At 34.3% G+C, this 18,648-nt stretch overlaps 1 protein-coding gene across 11 annotated transcripts in view; it reads left to right on the top strand.

Annotated features, from left to right (window-relative positions):
- MGAT4C (MGAT4 family member C) overlaps positions 1 to 18,648 on the top strand; it is a 605,093-nt gene that overhangs the window by 577,809 nt on the left and 8,636 nt on the right. For 10 of the 11 annotated variants that reach the window (XM_082351817.1, XM_082351824.1, XM_082351819.1 and 7 more), the window contains 2 exons: positions 12,539 to 12,691; positions 18,353 to 18,500. In XM_082351817.1, the coding sequence (XP_082207943.1) occupies positions 12,545 to 12,691; positions 18,353 to 18,500 (295 nt within the window). In that variant the 5' untranslated portion in view covers positions 12,539 to 12,544. Of the gene's footprint in view, positions 1 to 5,900; positions 12,692 to 18,352; positions 18,501 to 18,648 lie in introns of those variants that run through there. The other variant, XM_082351825.1, reaches the window with a different exon arrangement.

Raw genomic sequence — 18,648 nt, 5'->3', positions numbered from 1 at the left:
CTCATTGTGCGTACAAGAGATAAAGTGTACTGTAGCATATGTTGTTAGATGAATCTCTGGTGGTATTTAGGGTACATAAAGATGATGTATCAACTTGAGAAAATAATTTATTCAAACCACGATAATAAAAATTATCATTTTTATAAATAAAACGAATCTGTAATTATCAATCTATTACCTTTGAATAACACTTTTAGCCATTTCTGAAATTTTTTAAGACTAAGTGGAAAATTTCTAACAAATAAGACACTGTCTGAACATGGAACTAAATACTGTTCAAGTAACTTGTCCTCATTTGTGAGACTAATATTTTCAAGTAGGAACATTCTATGTGAAGTTTCTATTATCAGGATATGCTCACCTGTTTAAAAATTTGAAACCAAATTTTTACTTTCTTTTAATAATTGCAGTTTAAAGGATGGTGAGCTCGTTTATGCCTTGTTTGACTTAGTGGTTTTCTATAGATAATCAGTATTATTAGTAGCTTTTATCAACGTGCTCTCTTTTTACACTGGGACCTGAGAAATTAATGTTTTTCCAATGTCTGTGGATTAAAATCTGAGTTTAGACGGCTACCCAGTAACTCTCTCTTGCTAACTGGGTGTTATCTTCTAGGCCACCGTATCTCTTTCAAGGAATATGGCTCTATCCTCCTTTGTTGGATTATTTTGAATTATATTGGCTTATGATTAGGCACGAAACATTCTTTAAAATCCTACGTACCATACATACTTTGTTGACCAAAACACACCAAACTTTTTTTAATATTAAGAGAGAACTTTGGATTACTCAGATTCTCTTTCCTTGCTAATATTTTGACTATTTAAACTGTCAGATTCTCAGAGAAGAATATTAATATTCCACATTGTGTTTGCAGATCCATAAACGTGTGCTTATGTTTCTAAGAGTTCTTGATTTATGCATTTTTCTGCTGTGATATTAGACAAATTTTGGCCTCTTGATCTAGGACTGTGTTAAGGCTCCTAACATTAGGAGTTTTGACTTAAATTTTCTGTTGTTTCAGATTTAGGAAGTTGCTCATTGTGTTATTTGGTCATATTTTGTTGAGAATTGTGGCATTTAGCATTATAAAGTAACCTTGATTATGTAATTTTATGCTTTTATGGCCTGTATTCACCTACATTTTATATCAGGATTGCAAACCATGGTATCTCATTGTATTTGCTAAAAATGCTTTGCTCATTCCTTTATCATTAGCCTTTATGAATTACTTTGTTTTATGTATGTTTCTTTTACACAGTTTAGTGTTTGGATTTGTGTGTGTGCATGTGCATGTGCTCACATATACACACGAATACTAATTTGAAAATCTTTTTCTTTAAAAAAAAAGTTAATTAAGCCCATTTACATTTATTGATATTACTAATGTGTTTGATTTAAAGTCAATTGTCTTATGGTATGCTTATGCTATGTATTATGGGATACTTAATATATTTCTCCATGTGGTCAATTTTTACAGATATTTTTTCTATTATTTCTTTTAGTGTTTTTAGGAATTTTTGTATTTTTGTTTTGAGTATTAATATTAATTCTTCTGATCCATTAACAAAGATATCTTTCTATTTGTTTGTGTGTTCTTCGATTTCTTTCATCAATATCCCGCCTTGCCTTTCTTTTTTTTTTTTTAAGGGAACTTTATTTATTTGTTTATTTATTTATTTATTTATTTATTTATTTTTGTCTTGTTGGGTCTTCGTTGCTGCATGCGGGCTTTCTTTTGTTGTGGTGAGCAGACCTCTTTTCTTTTTCTTTCAGATTTTATTTTATTTTATTTTATTTTTTTGATTCCCAAAGCAAAGACACTGATAAAGCAAATACAATCTGCAATAATGAATACATCTGCAATAGATGCTAAATATCATTAAATTATTATATAATTTAGACAGTAAATATGGTCTATTTTTTCTTCTTTCCAATAGAATACATTTGATCACATTTTTTTTTTATACAGCAGGTTCTTATTAGTCATCAATTTTATACACATCAGTGTATACATGTCAATCCCAATCGCCCAATTCATCACACCCCCACCCCCACACCCCCGCGGCTTTCCCCCCTTGGTGTCCATACGTTTGTTCTCTACATCTGTGTCTCAATTTCTGCCCTGCAAACTGGTTCATCTGTACCATTTTTCTAGGTTCCACATATATATGTTAATATATGATATTTGTTTTTCTCTTTCTGACTTACTTCACTCTGTATAACAGTCTCTAGATCCATCCACATCTCAACAAATGACCCAATTTCTTTCCTTTTTATGGCTGAGTAATATTCCATTGTATATATGTACCACAACTTCTTTATCCATTCATCTGTCGATGGGCATTTCGGTTGCTTCCATGACCTGGCTATTGTAAATAGTGCTGCAATGAATATTGGGGTGCATGTGTCTTTTTGAATTGTGGTTTCCTCTGGGTGTATGCCCAGTAGTGGGATTGCTGAATCACATGGTAATTCTATTTTTAGTTTTTTAAGGAACTTCCATACTGTTCTCCATAGTGGCTGTATCAGTTTACATTCCTACCAACAGTGCAAGAGGGTTCCCTTTTCTCCACACCCTCTCCAGCATTTGTTGTTTGTAGATTTTCTGATGATGCCCATTCTGACTGGTGTGAGGTGATACCTCATTGTAGTTTTGATTTGCATTTCTCTAATAATTAATGATGTTGAGCAGCTTTTCGTGTGCTTCTTGGCCATCTGTATGTCTTCTTTGGAGAAATGTCTATTTAGGTCTTCTGCCCATTTTTGGATTGGGTTGTTGGTTTTTTTAATATTGAGCTGCATGAGCTGTTTATATATTTTGGAGATTAATCCTTTGTCCGTTGATTCATTTGCAAATATTTTCTCCCATTCTGAGGGTTGTCTTTTCGTCTTGTTTATGGTTTCCTTTGCTGTGCAAAAGCTTTGAAGTTTCATTAGGTCCCATTTGTTTACTTTTGTTTTTATTTCCTTTACTCTAGGAGGTGGATCAAAAAAGATCTTACTGTGATTTATGTCAAAGAGTGTTCTTCCTATGTTTTCCTCTAAGAGTTTTATAATGTCCGGACTTACATTTAGGTCTCTAATCCATTTTGAGTTTATTTTTGTGTATGGTGTTAGGGAGTATTCTAATTTCATTCTTTTACATGTAGCTGTCCAGTTTTCCCAGCACCACTTATTGAAGAGACTGTCTTTTCTGCATTATATATCCTTGCCTCCTTTGTCATAGATTAGTTGACCATAGGTGCGTGGGTTTACCTCTGGGCTTTCTATCTTGTTCCATTGATCTATGTTTCTGTTTTTGTGCCCGTACCATATTGTCTCGATTACTGTAGCTTTGTAATATAGTCTGAAGTCAGGGAGTCTGATTCCTCCAGCTCCGGTTTTTTCCCTCAAGACTGCTTTGGCTATTCGGGGTCTTTTGTGTCTCCATACAAATTTTAAGATTTTTTGTTCTAGTTCCATAAAAAATGCCATTGGTAATTTGATAGGGATTGCATTGAATCTGTAGATTGCTTTGGGTAGTTTAGTCATTTTCACAATATTGATTCTTCCAATCCAAGAACATGGTATATCTCTCCATCTATTGGTATCATCTTTCGTTTCTTTCATCAGTGTCTTATAGTTTTCTGCATACAGGTTTTTGTCTCCCTAGGTAGGTTTATTCCTAGGTATTTTATTCTTTTTGTTGCAATGGTAAATGGGAGTGTTTCCTTAATTTCTCTTTCAGATTTTTTCATCATTAATGTATAGGAATGCAAGAGACTTCTGTGCATTAATTTTGTATCCTGCTACTTTACCAAATTCATTGATTAGCTCTAGTAGTTTTCTGGTGGCATCTTTAGGATTCTCTATATATAGTATCATGTCATCTGCAAACAGTGACAGTTTTACTTCTTCTTTTCCAACTTGTATTCCTTTTATTTCTTTTTCTTCTCTGATTGCCAAGGCTAGGCCTTCCAAAACTATGTTGAATAATAGCGGTGAGAGTGGACATCCTTGTCTTGTTCCTGATCTTAGAGGAAATGCTCTCAGTTTTTCACCATTGAGAATGATGTTTGCTGTGGGTTTGTCGTATATGGCCTTTATTATGTTGAGGTAGGTTCCCTTTATGCCAACTTTCTGGAGAGTTTTTTATGATAAATGGGTGTTGAATTTTGTCCAAAGCTTTTTCTGCATGTATTGAGATGATCATATGGTTTTTATTCTTCAATTTGTTAATATGGTGTATCACGTTGATTGATTTGCATATATTGAAGAATCCTTGCATCCCTGGGATAAATACCACTTGATCATGGTATATGATCCTTTTAATGTGTTGTTGGATTCTGTTTGCTAGTATTTTGTTGAGGATTTTTGCATCTATATTCATCAGTGATATTGGTCTGTCATTTTCTCTTTTTGTAGTATCTTTGTCTGGTTTTGGTATCAGGGTGATGGTGGCCTCCTAGAATGAGTTTGGGAGTGTTCCTTCCTCTGCAATTTTTTGGAAGAGTTTGAGAAGGATGGGTGTTAGCTCTTCTCTAAATGTTTGATGGAATTCACCTGTGAAGCCCTCTGGTCCTGGACTTTTGTTTGTTGGAAGATTTTTAATCACAGTTTCAATTTCATTACTTGTGATTGCTCTGTTCATATTTTCTATTTCTTCCTGGTTCAGTCTTGGAAGGTTATACCTTCCTAAGAATTCGTCCATTTCTTCCAGGTTTTCCATTTTATTGGCATATAGTTGCTTGTAGTAGTCTCTTAGGATGCTTTGTATTTCTGCGGTGCCTGATGTAACTTCTTTTTCATTTCTAATTTTATTGATTTGAGTCCTCTCCCTCTTTTTCTTGATGAGTCTGGCTAATGGTTTATCAATTTTGTTTATCTTCTCAAAGAACCAGCTTTTAGTTTTATTGATCTTTGCTATTGTTTTCTTTGTTTGTATTTCAGTTATTTCTGCTCTGATCTTTATGATTTCTTTCCTTCTGCTAACTTTGGGTTTTGTTTGTTCTTCTTTCTCTAGTTCCTTTAGGTGTAAGGTTAGATTATTTGAAATTTTTCTTGTTTCTTGAGGTAGGCTTGTATAGCTATAAACTTCCCTCATAGAACTGCTTTTGCTGTATCCCATAGGTTTTGGATTGTTGTGTTTTCATTGTCATTTGTCTCTAGGTATTTTTTGATTTCCTCTTTGATTTCTTCAGTGATCTCTTGGTTATTTAGTAATGTAGTGTTTAGCCTCCATGTGTTTGTGCTTTTTACGTTTTTTTCCATGTAATTCATTTCTAATCTCATAGCACTGTGGTCAGAAAAGATGCGTGATATGATTTCAGTCTTCTTAAATTTAGTGAGGCTTGAATCATGACCCAAGATGTGATCTATCCTGGGGAATGTTCCTTGCGCACTTGAGAAGAAAGTGTAATCTGCTGTTTTTGGATGGAATGTCCTATAAATATCAATTAAATCTATCTGGTCTATTGTGTCATTTAAAGCTTGTGTTTCCTTATTAATTTTCTGTTTGGATGATCTGTCCATTGGTGTAAGTGAGGTGTTAAAGTCCCCCACTATGATTGTGTTACTGTCGATTTCCTCTTTCATAGCTGTTAGCAGTTGCCTTATGTATTGAGGTGCTCCTATGTTGGGTGCATATATATTTATAATTGTTATAGCTTCTTCTTGGATTGATCCCCTGATCATTATGTAGTGTCCTTCCTTGTCTCTTATAATAGTCTTTATTTTAAAGTCTATTTTATCTGGTGTGAGTATTGCTACTCCAGCTTTCTTTTGATTTCCATTTGCATGGAATATCTTTTTCCAACCCCTCACTTTCAGTCTGTATGTGTCCCTAGGTCTGAAGTGGGTCTCTTGTGGACAGCATATATATGGGTCTTGTTTTTGTATCCATTCAGCAAGCCTCTTTTGGTTGGAGCATTTAATCCATTCACGTTTAAGGTAATTATCGACATGTATGTTCCTATGACCATTTTCTTAATTGTTTTGGGTTTGTTTTTGTAGATCCTTTTCTTCTCTTGTGTTTCCCACTTAGAGAAGTTCCTTTAGCATTTGTTGTAGAGCTGGTTTGGTGGTGCTGAATTCTCTTAGCTTTTGCTTGTCTGTAAAACTTGATTTCTCCATCAAATCTGAATGAGATCCTTGCTGGGTAGAGTAATCTTGATTGTAGGTTCTTCCCTTTCATCACTTTAAGTATATCATGCCACTCCCTTCTGGCTTGTAGAGTTTCTGCTGAGAAATCAGCTGTTAACCTTATGGGGGTTCCCTTGTATATTATTTTTCGTTTTTCCCTTGCTGCTTTCAATAATTTTTCTTTGTCTTTATTTTTTGCCAATTTGATTACTATGTGTCTCGGCATGTTTCTCCTTGGGTTTATCCTGTATGGAACTCTCTGTGCTTCCTGGACTTGGGTGGCTATTTCCTTTCCCATGTTAAGGAAGTTTTCGACTATAATCTCTTCAAATATTTTCTCAGGTCCTTTCTCTCTCTCTTCTCCTTCTGGGACCCCTATAATGCGAATGTTGTTGCGTTTAATGTTGTCCCAGAGGTCTCTTAGGCTGTCTTCATTTCTTTTCATTCTTTTTTCTTTATTCTGTTCCACAGCAGTGAATTCCACCATTCTGTCTTCCAGGTCACTTATCTGTTCTTCTGCCTCAGTTATTCTGCTATTGATTCCTTCTAGTGTAGTTTTCATTTCAGTTATTGTATTGTTCATCTCTGTTTATTTGTTCTTTAATTCTTCTAGGTCTTTGTTAAACATTTCTTGCATCTTCTCGATCTTTGCCTCCATTGTTTTTCCGAGGTCCTGGATCATCTTCACTATCATTCTTCTGAATTCTTTTTCTGGAAGGTTGTCTATCTCCACTTCATTTAGTTGTTTTTCTGGGGTTTTATCTTGTTCCTTAATCTGGTACATAGCCCTCTGCCTTTTCATCTTGTCTATCTTTCTGTGAATGTGGTTTTTGTTCCACAGGCTGCAGGATTGTAGTTCTTCTTGCTTCTGCTGTCTGCCCTTGGACTTCTCATTGTGGTGGCTTCTCTTGTTGCAGAGCACAGGTTCTAGGCTCACAGGCTTCAGTAGTTGTGGCATGTGGGCTCAGTAGTTTTGACTCACAGGCTCTAGAGCACAGGCTCAGTAGTTGTGGCACACGGGTTTAGTTGCTCTGTGGCATGTGGGATCTTCCCAGACCAGAGCTTGAACCCGTGTCCCCTGCATTGGCAGGTGGATTCTTAACCACTGCGCCACCAGGGAAGCCCCTGCCTTGCCTTTTAAAAACTGTCTCCTGGCAGCAAACTGGAGAAATTATGGGGCTTACTTTTTTGTTTCCTTTTTCTCAAGGTTAATTGCCCTTTGCTGCCCAGTTGTCCAGTATCTGAAAATAAGCATCATCAACTGTGGATGAAATACAGTTCCTCCTGGAAATGCAGAGGGAGAACTTTAATACTTTTGTTTCAATTACTGATTTTGCAATCAGAAGATGATGCAGTGATCACCTCCAATTGTGGCAGTTAGGTTTCTTACTTTTTCTTTCTCTCCTTTTCATTATCACAATATAATCATGAATTTATATTAATTCAGTATTTTACTATCAATCATAGTCATTTTTTGATCATTGTTTTTTTTTTTCCCCAAATTTTCTCAATATAAACCTCCTCAAGTTGTTTTCTGTGTTCTTTAGATGTGACCCCACTAACCTCTGAGAGCTTCCTTGCTTCATGGCACAACAAAAAGCCTAATATCAGAGTTCTCAGCTATTTCAGTTTTCTTCTCAATAAATTTATTTGACTTTGGTCTGGGGTTTTTTTTGTTTGTTTGTTTTCTTTTTTGTGAATATTCATTTGTTTTTTCCTGGATCCATGTAATTCTATGTTTGAGATGAGAGAGGAGTTTGGATAGATTATTAGCTTTCTTAATTTTTCTTTTACTGTAGTGTAGTCTGGTGTAGTTTGTTTAATAAATGACACATATTTTGGTCTATCTTTTGACCTCTGATTTAGGCTCCTCAGCCAATTCTTGTTGTCCTGGCTGTTACTGTTTTTACTTATATGTAAATTGAACTTTGTGCTATTATATTTCTCCTGGTTATTCTGAGGGTATATACTATGGAAGGTTTATTTGTGCTCTGAATGTTTTGAATGAATTTTGGAGGATTATAAGTTGGAGGATTGGATGTTAGAACTTAGGTGACTACCACTGTTCTCTAAGGACTGAATTTCTGTTTTGTCAACTCTTTGGAATTATATTCCAGGATTTTGTTGTTGGTGTTGTTACTGTTTAATTTTCTTCTATTTTTCATTAATGCAAAATGCACAGCAGTTTGTCTTCAAAACATTTTTTTTACCACTTCTTATGCTAGTTGAAATATCATATATCACCCACCTCCTAATGTTATATATTTATGTGTGTTTTAGGTTAAATATATTTAATCAAAATTTTGCTTTCTGCCAAGAAAATTTAATTTATTTTTATTACATTGTTTTTATTTTATTCAACGACCAATATCACATATTATTATCACATATGCTAATAGTCTGTTGGCAACAATATATTTAAAATATATGAAACCTAATTAATAAACTATATACCAATAGTGTTTAATAGAGCAGACTCTGTAATAATTCTAAGATTTAAAAGCTGGAATCATCCCTTATGAAGATGAGAAAGACTTGTTTTTCTTAACTTAAAATTGGTCTAATGGTAGTATTAAAGTTTTAGCATTGGTATGAAGGTTCAATGAGCTATCCATGCAAAATGTACTGCCCAGAACTATCTCTATATATAATTATGTAAATTTGAACTTTGCAAATTCAGTTTGCATCTCATAATTTACATTTTCTTTTTGTCTCAAAAAAATAGAATTAAGATGGAATTCTTCTTGACTTAGCATTTATATTGAACTTAAAACATTCAACTTTCCAAGCATCCAGAGGCATAACCATAAAGTGTTACATATTTTTTAAATCTTATTTTCTTGAAAAAAATTTGCTCTTTATGCTTTTGTGTCCAGGAAATAAAATGTGTTTTATTTTCCAACAGACAATAAAGAATTTTGAAAATTAAAAGTAACTTTTAAAAATATTACTATATATTTGTGCTTTTAAAAATATGGAAAGTTTAGAAAAGTAAAACAAGATTGAAAATTCCTGATTGTTCTGCTACATTGAGATAATGACTGTTAACAGCTTATAGATTGTTTCCAATTTGTTTTACAAACATCACTGCTTTGCAATTCCATAGCTAAACTTTTGCTCAAAAATACATTTTTTTTGGTCTTTGAACAGATTTTTAGAAGTATAATTGCTGAGTTAAAGGGAATAAATGCATTTCATACTATTGCCAAGTCTTCCCAAATTGACATTTAGAAATATTGTGTCACTTGTGTATGATTAGATTCTAATCCTTTGTCATTTCAAAATTCAGATAAAAATCTTTTTTGTTGTTATACCCATTTTATTACTTAACCTGTCTCATAAACTCCTTTGTATATCATCAAATATGCATTTAGGGCAACATTGTCAATGGCTTCAGTCTAATAACACTACAAATTATTCAAACATCTTCTACTGTTGCCAATTTAAAATATTTTCACTTGTTGGTTTTCAAACAAATTTGTGATGAAAACACCTTCACGTGTATGCTGAAATAACTGCTGATGACAAATCGTGGGGAAAATCCATGGGCAATGTGGAGTCGTGGTTCTAAGAGCTCTGACATTGATGTGGAGAGTATCCGGTGAGAAGAACCTGGGTGGAGGTGAAGACAAACACCAAGGATGGGTGGCCATGAGCCAGGATGGGAAGTTCAAGCATTTGTGCACAGGCTATCTGGCCGAGTTTCCTCCAGTAGTAGCTTGACTTGAGGGCTCAGGCCTGCTACATAGTTGATGGGTTCTGAAAGCCTGCTCCCAGCTAACACTCAAGCGTGTGCCCAGGCACCGCATTGCTCTGTCCTTCACAGAAGAAGACGCTGCAGCTGAGAATCCCTCCCAAAAGCACCTGTTCTACTAGAATGCCCCTTCTCAAATTCTTCAAGCCATCCCGAGGCTCAGAATATGCGCCTTTAACCCAGTCTCTCAACCAACTTGGGGCCCTGGAACATCCATCCACAATGCTTTTATATTCATGCTCACAGATCTGAGTCCATATTTCAGCCCTCTTTGGAACCAGAATGTGTAATGTAAAGCTTTCTACTAACCCATGGTACCCCCCAGGATAGGTCCTGAATCGCCTCAATTCCGCCTCTTCCTTCCAGCCAAACCCTCAGGCATCTGCACGTGAGTGTGCCTGGGGCATTCTTTCCTGGACCTGAATCCAGCACCTCCTAAAATATAGAGGGCAGCACCAGGGTTCTGGGACCGGCCACTGACTATAAACAGATAAGCCCCACACCAGACCCTACTCCAAAACGGTTCCTCTCAGATGACCCTGAGATTTCTGCCTTAAGCATCCAGACTCACAAGCATTTGTGCTAACAGATCTCAGCTGCATCCAGAATCTGCACCCAGTAGGTATCCCCTCCAGCTCCTCAGGGTCTGGAAGCCCTACCAGAACATCATTCTCTTGAAATTAGCCACCCAGATGGAGAGTCCATAGCTTTAATCCTGCTTCTTATCCTTCCTAGGCATCCTTAGGCAGGTTACAACTGCAGTGAACATGAAGGGGCACCTTATTCTGCACCCAAATCCAGATAAAAATCTTTTACAAACAGAATATTTTATCTGTAGAATCAGGACCAGATTACAGTATGGTACAGAATATAGAACCAGACAACAGAATTTTACTTATAATATTTTGGTTCAAAAGTACTATATATGTATTTTCTTATTGAAAAAGGTTATAAATGATGAGTCTATAAATACATTTTTGACCCATAAATGCAAATTAGAAAGTGACCCTATTCTAAAATTGGCATCACGAACCAAAGGAAGAGATGATTCAATATTGGTCTGGTGTACAGTATTAATGTTTACCATTACCCAGTTCTATATTTCTGTGTACATAGGAGAGTATGCTTGCCCACACCCTTGAAATTAGGAGTGGTGGTATGAATAGTAGTTATGCCAATGCACTGTGAGCCGATCATCAGCTCTCCGTATAGAAAAGATAAAATAAATTATTCCACTATATCATAAAAGACACAAAGATAAATTACAGGTATACTAAAAAAAAAATCTATCTATGAAAAACAAAAAATCCCAGAAGAAAATAAATGAGACTGCCCATATGACATCAAGATAGGGAAGGATATTTTTTAAGCATTATACAAAAAAGTCCACATCCATGAAATAAATTTGACATAAACCACTACACTGCAAACATCATACCAAAAAGGAGAAAATACAAAAAGTGCTAGGGAAAGATATTTAGATATTTTCAACGTGAGCAAAGATTAGTATATATGTGTGCATCCCTACACATATATTTAAAACTCCTAAAAATCAACAAGAAGAAATAACCCTAGAGAAAAATATGGGCAAAGGAAATGGGCATTAATTCTTATAACACTCCTTTCTCCCAATTCCTAATATTCTTTCCTATAATTTACAAGGATTCATAAATGCTTTCTTGCATTAACTCATTGAAGAGACATCATTAGCTGGCTATTTCTTAGACATTGTTGTAAGGGTTTGGGGTGCAGGCCTTTTCACCTCCTGAAGTTCTTTAGGCCCATAAATACTTCATCCTAAAGCTGAACCCAGGGAGACTTAGTACATAACAAGGCATGATTTCCAGATTATAGTTGATTTTTGACAAAATATGATTCCACTGGTCTTTTGATCATCCCAGATATTTATATTTTTTAAAAAATGGTAATCTAAATGAATTTGTAATTGGAGCAGATCACAAAATGTAGAAGAGTGAAATGGAAAATCATTAGGCCTCCACTAATCTTGCTGACTCCAATTTTGCCTTTTTGTAGTCCATAAATCATTATAAACTGCCAGACTTCTAGGTAGTAGATCAAGCAAGGCAATGTCGATATGCCACTCCAGGATTTACTCTGATTTAGCAAGAATTACTGGAAAAATAAACAAAGCAATTATAACTCAAATATATGTGTGGGTTCACCCCCAAAACTTTCACTTCCTTTGTCACTTCTCTTTCTTTCACCCAGATTTTCTCCCCATCACTCTTTTCAGTGCACCTACTCTGAGATCAGTATTAGGCCCATACTTCTAGTTTCTTTCATTTTCATTACATTATAATATGAGGAGGTAGATGTTACCTTAATGTTTGCCTTTCTCTTTTATTTGTATTCTTTCTCATCAAAGAACTATTATTTTCTTACATTATTGTTACCAATGTTTATTTGTTCAGAAATAACTGTGCTTTTCATTTTTCCTTACTCTACATCAATATAAACCACTGCATTATCCTTCTGTTAATGTATTAATAGCCTGTGCCAAATTTATTGTGAAATTGGAAACAATTTTGGCTCCAAGATTTGAATAGTGAGATTTTATAAAGGCCTGGATTTGACTGATATGATGAAGAAATATTTGCATACAAAATTAATTGTTAATAATTTTATGCCTCTTTTCCACAGGAGAGAATGTTTAAATTTCACCAAGTGAAACATATTTTTGATACACTAGATAAAATGCGATGCCTGCGAAAACGTTCTACGGTCTCATTCTTGGGAGTTCTTGTCATTTTCCTTCTGTTTATGAACTTGTACATTGAAGATAGCTACGTTATGGTAAGTCTTGGAGGTTGATTATTTTTTGTTCAGAATAAGGCCTAAGTCGGACCAGACAGTCCACTTGTAACCTAACTTCAGTCCCAGGCTATTGAAATAGCCTTAGTTTATGCAAAATTATAACATGTATATTTCCTATCTAGCTAGTTTTTATATTATATATTACCAACATTACAATTGTTCTGGTTTATGTTGCAATGTTTTCTTTAATGCATATATATATATATATATATATATATATATATATATATAGTGGTTTAAATATGTATCTCTAATTCCAAATAAGTTACCTATCATCCCCATCTGAATTAATATTGCATAAAATCATTGTAATTTTTGAGCTTTGATTTGAAATACAGTTGACTGTTTAGCAATGTGGGTTTTAGGGGCACTGACCCTCCAGGCAGTCAAAAGAATCTGGGTATAACTTTACAGTTGGCTCTCCATATCCACACTTCTGCGTCAGCAGATTCAGCCAACCTCAGGTCGTGTAGTGTACTACGTATTTATTGGAAAAAAAATCCACTTATAAGTGGAACTGCGCAGTTAAAACCTGTGTTGTTCAAGGGTCTGCTGTAAATAGAATAAACAAAATTTGCTTAAAGGTGTTACTCCTTACTTTCTCTACTTTTCTATATTATCAAAAATTTTTAAATCCCATTGTCTAAATAGTGATACTAATTGTGCTATTTTGTTAAGAAGCAACATTTTATTACAATGTGTGACATCTCATTTGGGTTTTGAATAACCCTAAATGACCACCATGTTATACATTTACGGTCGCTGAAAAGTAATATAGATCCTTAAGAACTAAATATAATATTATGTGAAAGCTATTTAATAGTTTAAAAAAGGTAAAATTAGTAGATAATTTATGAATGAATTTTAAGTGAATTATGAAAGTATGCAAAAGGACACATTCTGACTAATTGTGAGAACTCAAATTGTTTCTATTATTCATTTTTGTTATAATTATATAATTTCACATCTGATGAGAGTAATATGAAAGTAATATGGAGAGTAATTCACTTTTTCTATCTGAATTGAGCTTAAGATATCTGGGGAAATTCTAATCTTTATGCAATTATTCCTGTTCACACATTTCAGAAAATCAAAGCCTTTGGACAAATAGAGGACCTGAAAATACATTCTATCATACAAACATGCTAAAAGTTTTAATTAATATCTTAGCTAGAGAGAATCTGACAATAACTACAGAGAGCATTTCCTAGTAAAATGTTTTATTAATTGAACATGATATGGTAACTACCTACTAATTGCCAGATACTATTCTAAATATATCCTATGAGCCAACCACATGATCTAAGTTTGTGCAGATCCTCTTAGGAAGTCTTCTGTAAAGCATCTTGCTTCCGTTAGCATTGTTCTTTGATGGCGAAATTCTGTCAGATTCCTAGATCTTGACTCTGCCTAAGCCTTTACTTTCAAGTATAGCTCTTAATCTTGTGGACTCGTCATTCTATCATCCTTAGTCAATTCATAATGCTGAAGTTACCACAGTTAATAGAATTTGACTAGGCATGATTTAGGTAAACATAGCAAACTGGAGAAACTTACTAATGATGTGCATTTTAGAATTTTTTAAACTGGTTATTAGGTTTATGAAATTTAAGGACAATAGAGCAAGGCCCAGGTGATCCAGCTATTTTTTTTTTTTTAATAAATTTATTTATTTATTTTTGGCTGAGTTGGGTGTTCGTTTCTGTGCAAGGGCTTTCTCTAGTTGTGGCGAGCGGGGCCACTCTTCATCACGGTGCGCAGGCCTCTCACTATTGCGGCCTCTCTTGTTGCAGAGCACAGGCTCCAGACGCACAGGCTCAGTAATTGTGGCTCACGGGCCCAGTTGCTCCGTGGCATGTGGGATCTTCCCAGACCAGGGCTCGAACCCGTGTCCCCTGCATTGGCAGGCAGATTCTCAACCACTGCGCCACCAGGGAAGCCCGATCCAGCTATTTTTTAATTAATAGAATTAAAGATCATAAATTAACTAGAGGAGCTCTTGATTAATGATTTAATTTTGTGATAAAAATTTATTTCTTGCATCTGTATGTACTGGTAGAAGTTTATCACATCTTGTAAATCAAAAACATGGTATTGGCAAGATGCTTGTTGTATTCAATGATGATGCATATAAGATACTTTCAAGTGAAATTTCAATATTTAACTTTGAGTAGACAAAAGATTATTGTATGCAGCAAACATCCTTATGTCTTTTTGGAATAGAACAGCTTCAAATTCACTATAAAATGTGTAAGAAGTAATAGAGTATATATCCATAAGAAGGTCAAACACTATTGTTCTCTTTATGCATTTCCATCTAAACAGAGGTCCTAGCCACCTAATTAAAAAGTGTGATTTAATGAAGTAGCTCTTACTAAAGAGTACTTTCTCAATGAAAATTTTCTTGCTACATTAGCCATATATCTAGTCAAATTTGCAAATCATCCCAGGTGCAGAGAAGAAATTGTTTGCTTCTTAGCTTTAAAAATTGAAATTATTTTTAAATACTTATATTAAGTTAGAAAAAGTGAGTTAAAATGGTTTTTAAATACAAGCACACCCCCATATTGACAATTCAATGACAATATTTTTATTAGTTTAATTTTTCACTGTTTACTAGATGATGTTTTCTACCTAAATTACATTTTGAGCTAAATTTTATCCCAAGGCTTAATATGTATAATATTTGAAATATTCATTAAATCATTCGTGTAAAATTAAAATTGTTCTTCTAAAAATGTCTAATAACCATGGAAAACTGGCCTCCTACTAGGGTATAATGCAGTTTCTTTTTAATACTTCTCCCTTTTCAACCCTTTTATCTGTGCTTGTTCAGTTTTCCTAAAATTATCTGACTTGATTTTCTTTCTTGACTCCAAAATATCACAATGCATGCAATTTTCTAAGTAGAGACATTAGCAGGTTGTTCTTTTTCTGTTTTTCTTAAATCAGGGGGAAATAATAGTTATAATTCAGAGAAATCAGATAAACAATTACAGTAGTAAGGTCTCTGGAGTTATTTAGCACATCTATTCTACTCTTCTTGCTAGAAAATCTATCAGTGGCCCCCAAATCTGAGCATGTAACAGTTTAGTTTATTGCTTACATGTTAGGGGCATATGTGCCTTTCAGTGGGAAAGAAAGCCAAGTCCAGTGTAAGAGACAAATAGTATTACAAGGCAAACTAAGTAGAAGAGACACTGCATGTCCAATCAACTTAGCGTCTCGGCTGTGAGCGTCTTCAAAGTAGCCACTAGGGTATATATTTAGTCTGTAGCCTGTCCATTGAATTGCCTTCCTATCCAGAAAATGATTGCCGTGAAGCTTTGTCTTATTACTGAGAAATACACTACAGCATAGTAGCTACAGAAAGAAGGTATCCAGGGAGAGCCTGGCTGTTCGGGTAGATGCTTCTGGAAAGCAGCCAACAAGACAGACTCAGATGAAAGTTGCATGATTTATTTATGCTGAAAAGTGTAAAGAAACCTGTTCTTGAGAATTTAATAAAGTGCTTTCATATAAGTTTCATTTCATTTTATATTGTGTTATGTCCTTCAAACAGGATGAATGTACTCTATCTTATCACAGAAAAAGTCTGGATTTTTACGTGTTCACGATAGAATTCTTAAAGAGATATTCAGTATCCTGCACTTCCTTTAGAATGTGATATCACATGAGACCAGAATGGTAAAATCAATTCAGTGTTGTGACTACTGTGATTTTTCTAGATATTTCTTCTACACCCTATTGACTGTGTACACCATTACATTACTATTAAAGTAGCTGATGCAGAACTGAGTCTCTGGTTACCTTTTAGAAATCCTAAACTTGTTCATTTGAAAACTTTCGTGATGTATTTTAGGTTTTCAGAAATACAAAGATGAAAATATTTATGTGCAATGAATTTAAAATAATCAGAATTCAATGGATATTCAATGAGTACATTTATAATCTAACTAGCCTCCAAAGTTTAATATCATGTATTTTGAAACTCTATAATTTTACAGATGGCAAATACATTATAAATCAGACTAAAGTATTTTTTCTTTGTCTAAATCATCATCAATATAAAATATAGAAATATGGTATTAAAGAGCAACTATAGGTTCCTAAACATAATTGAATACACAGAAAAGATATTCAGAATGAATCTTCATTTATCAAGGACCAGATTGATAGCTCTTCCCAGTCAGGGTTCACTACTCTCAATTTTTATTCTAAGACAATCTCAGCCCCGTCATAGATTTAAAAGTTTGAGGTAGTCAACTTTTCCATTTATATTTTAATTTGACACAAAGTAGTGAATGTTCCAATTGAGGTAAAGTTTGTATTTGCATCCTTTCTAATATTTTAGAACAAGGTTTAATTGATTAAAGTTTTATTGACCACAGCCAAAAACATGAGGACCAAGTTTATTTAATGCATTCACTTTCTCTGTAGTTTTAATGGCATGCCTATGCCTGACCTGCCATTCCTATACTGAATAGTAGAAATATCCACATAACTCACACAGCACAACAGACACTTTGCCAAAAAAGAAACATTTCTTTCTAATTAGTTGCCCTAATATTCTACCAGTGGTACTAAAACATATACAAAAGCCAAGCAAGTCATCATTTTGCTAGTAATGTATAACCAATAGAGGCTTGATCAAATGGTGAATAGATAATCAAAATCTACAACTGAACTTATATCAAAGGGAGATAAAACAAAGCAATTAGTGGTTAACAGGATATTTTTAAAGCTGAATATGAACGTTTTCTTGAATATAAACCATCCTGAAGATTGAATGACATAATTCCATTATCAGATCGATAATGAGGGTCTTAAATAAAAAAGGACCAAAATTCACCTCCATCGGAATACTCCCCCTCCCCCTCTACACCCACAAGCAACACGAAAACATCATGGAAAAGACTAGTATAAGGTCTAAAGACATTTCCTTGAAGACTTTGTACAAATGTATCCTAATTGAGTTATCTTGAAGACATTTGAAAAAAATACTACTATGTCACGAGGACCATGGCTGTCCATTCTCAACAGCCTTCGATTAGAGTGGCCACATAAGTGACTGACTAAAACTTTTTGATTAATAAGTTATCCAGACTCCAACTATTATGTTCACTGCTGCATCCTCCTAATCATTCCTAAAATTTCAAAATCATAGAAATAATGTTTGGTCTTTTATTGGACAGGGCTTGAAGAAGAGTAAATAGTTTAATAGGACTCAAATATGGGGTATCTAGTGAGAATTCGCTTTACATGAAACTGTAAAAGAGATTACTGTCAAGTTTTAAGATCCTTAAATTATTGTAAAGAATTTGAATTTTAACATGAAGGCAGTGGGAGTTTCAAATAGAGATTTTTTTGTTATTATTATCAAGAGAATGCCACTATTGATGTATGCTGTAGAAAAGCAATTGTAAGCATAGTATAAAAAGTGGAATATACCTGGGACAGAGACTCTAGGTAGGAATTCAGGTTAAAGATAATTATCTACAGCTTGTGGTGCCAGTAATTGAGATTTATATAATACCCATATTATATATCAGACCCATATATTTATTGTGTAAGGAGAAAGTTTATTTAATCCATGACCATCTATTATTTATTTGTTTTCTCTGCCTTCTTGGCATTCAGGAAGGAGACAAACAACTTGTAAGGGAAACATCTACACATCAACTGAATCCTGAACGCTATGTGCATACTTTCAAAGATTTATCTAATTTCTCAGGAGCCATCAATGTCACCTATCGCTTCTTAGCTGTCATGCCTTTACAAAGAAAGCGTAAGTATCCTTAGACTTTTAAAATCAAGAACAATAAAATATTTTGTTAAAATGAAAACTTTCTTCATCTGTATAACAATAAAAGTTTATGGGTTTGACTAATATAATATATTCTTTGGGAAATAGTTCAGTGTTTCTTCACAAATTG

Source organism: Balaenoptera borealis (genome assembly GCF_965194805.1).
Source record: "Balaenoptera borealis genome assembly, chromosome: 13".
Taxonomy (NCBI): domain Eukaryota; kingdom Metazoa; phylum Chordata; class Mammalia; order Artiodactyla; family Balaenopteridae; genus Balaenoptera; species Balaenoptera borealis.
This window is presented reverse-complemented; position numbering and strand designations above follow the sequence as displayed.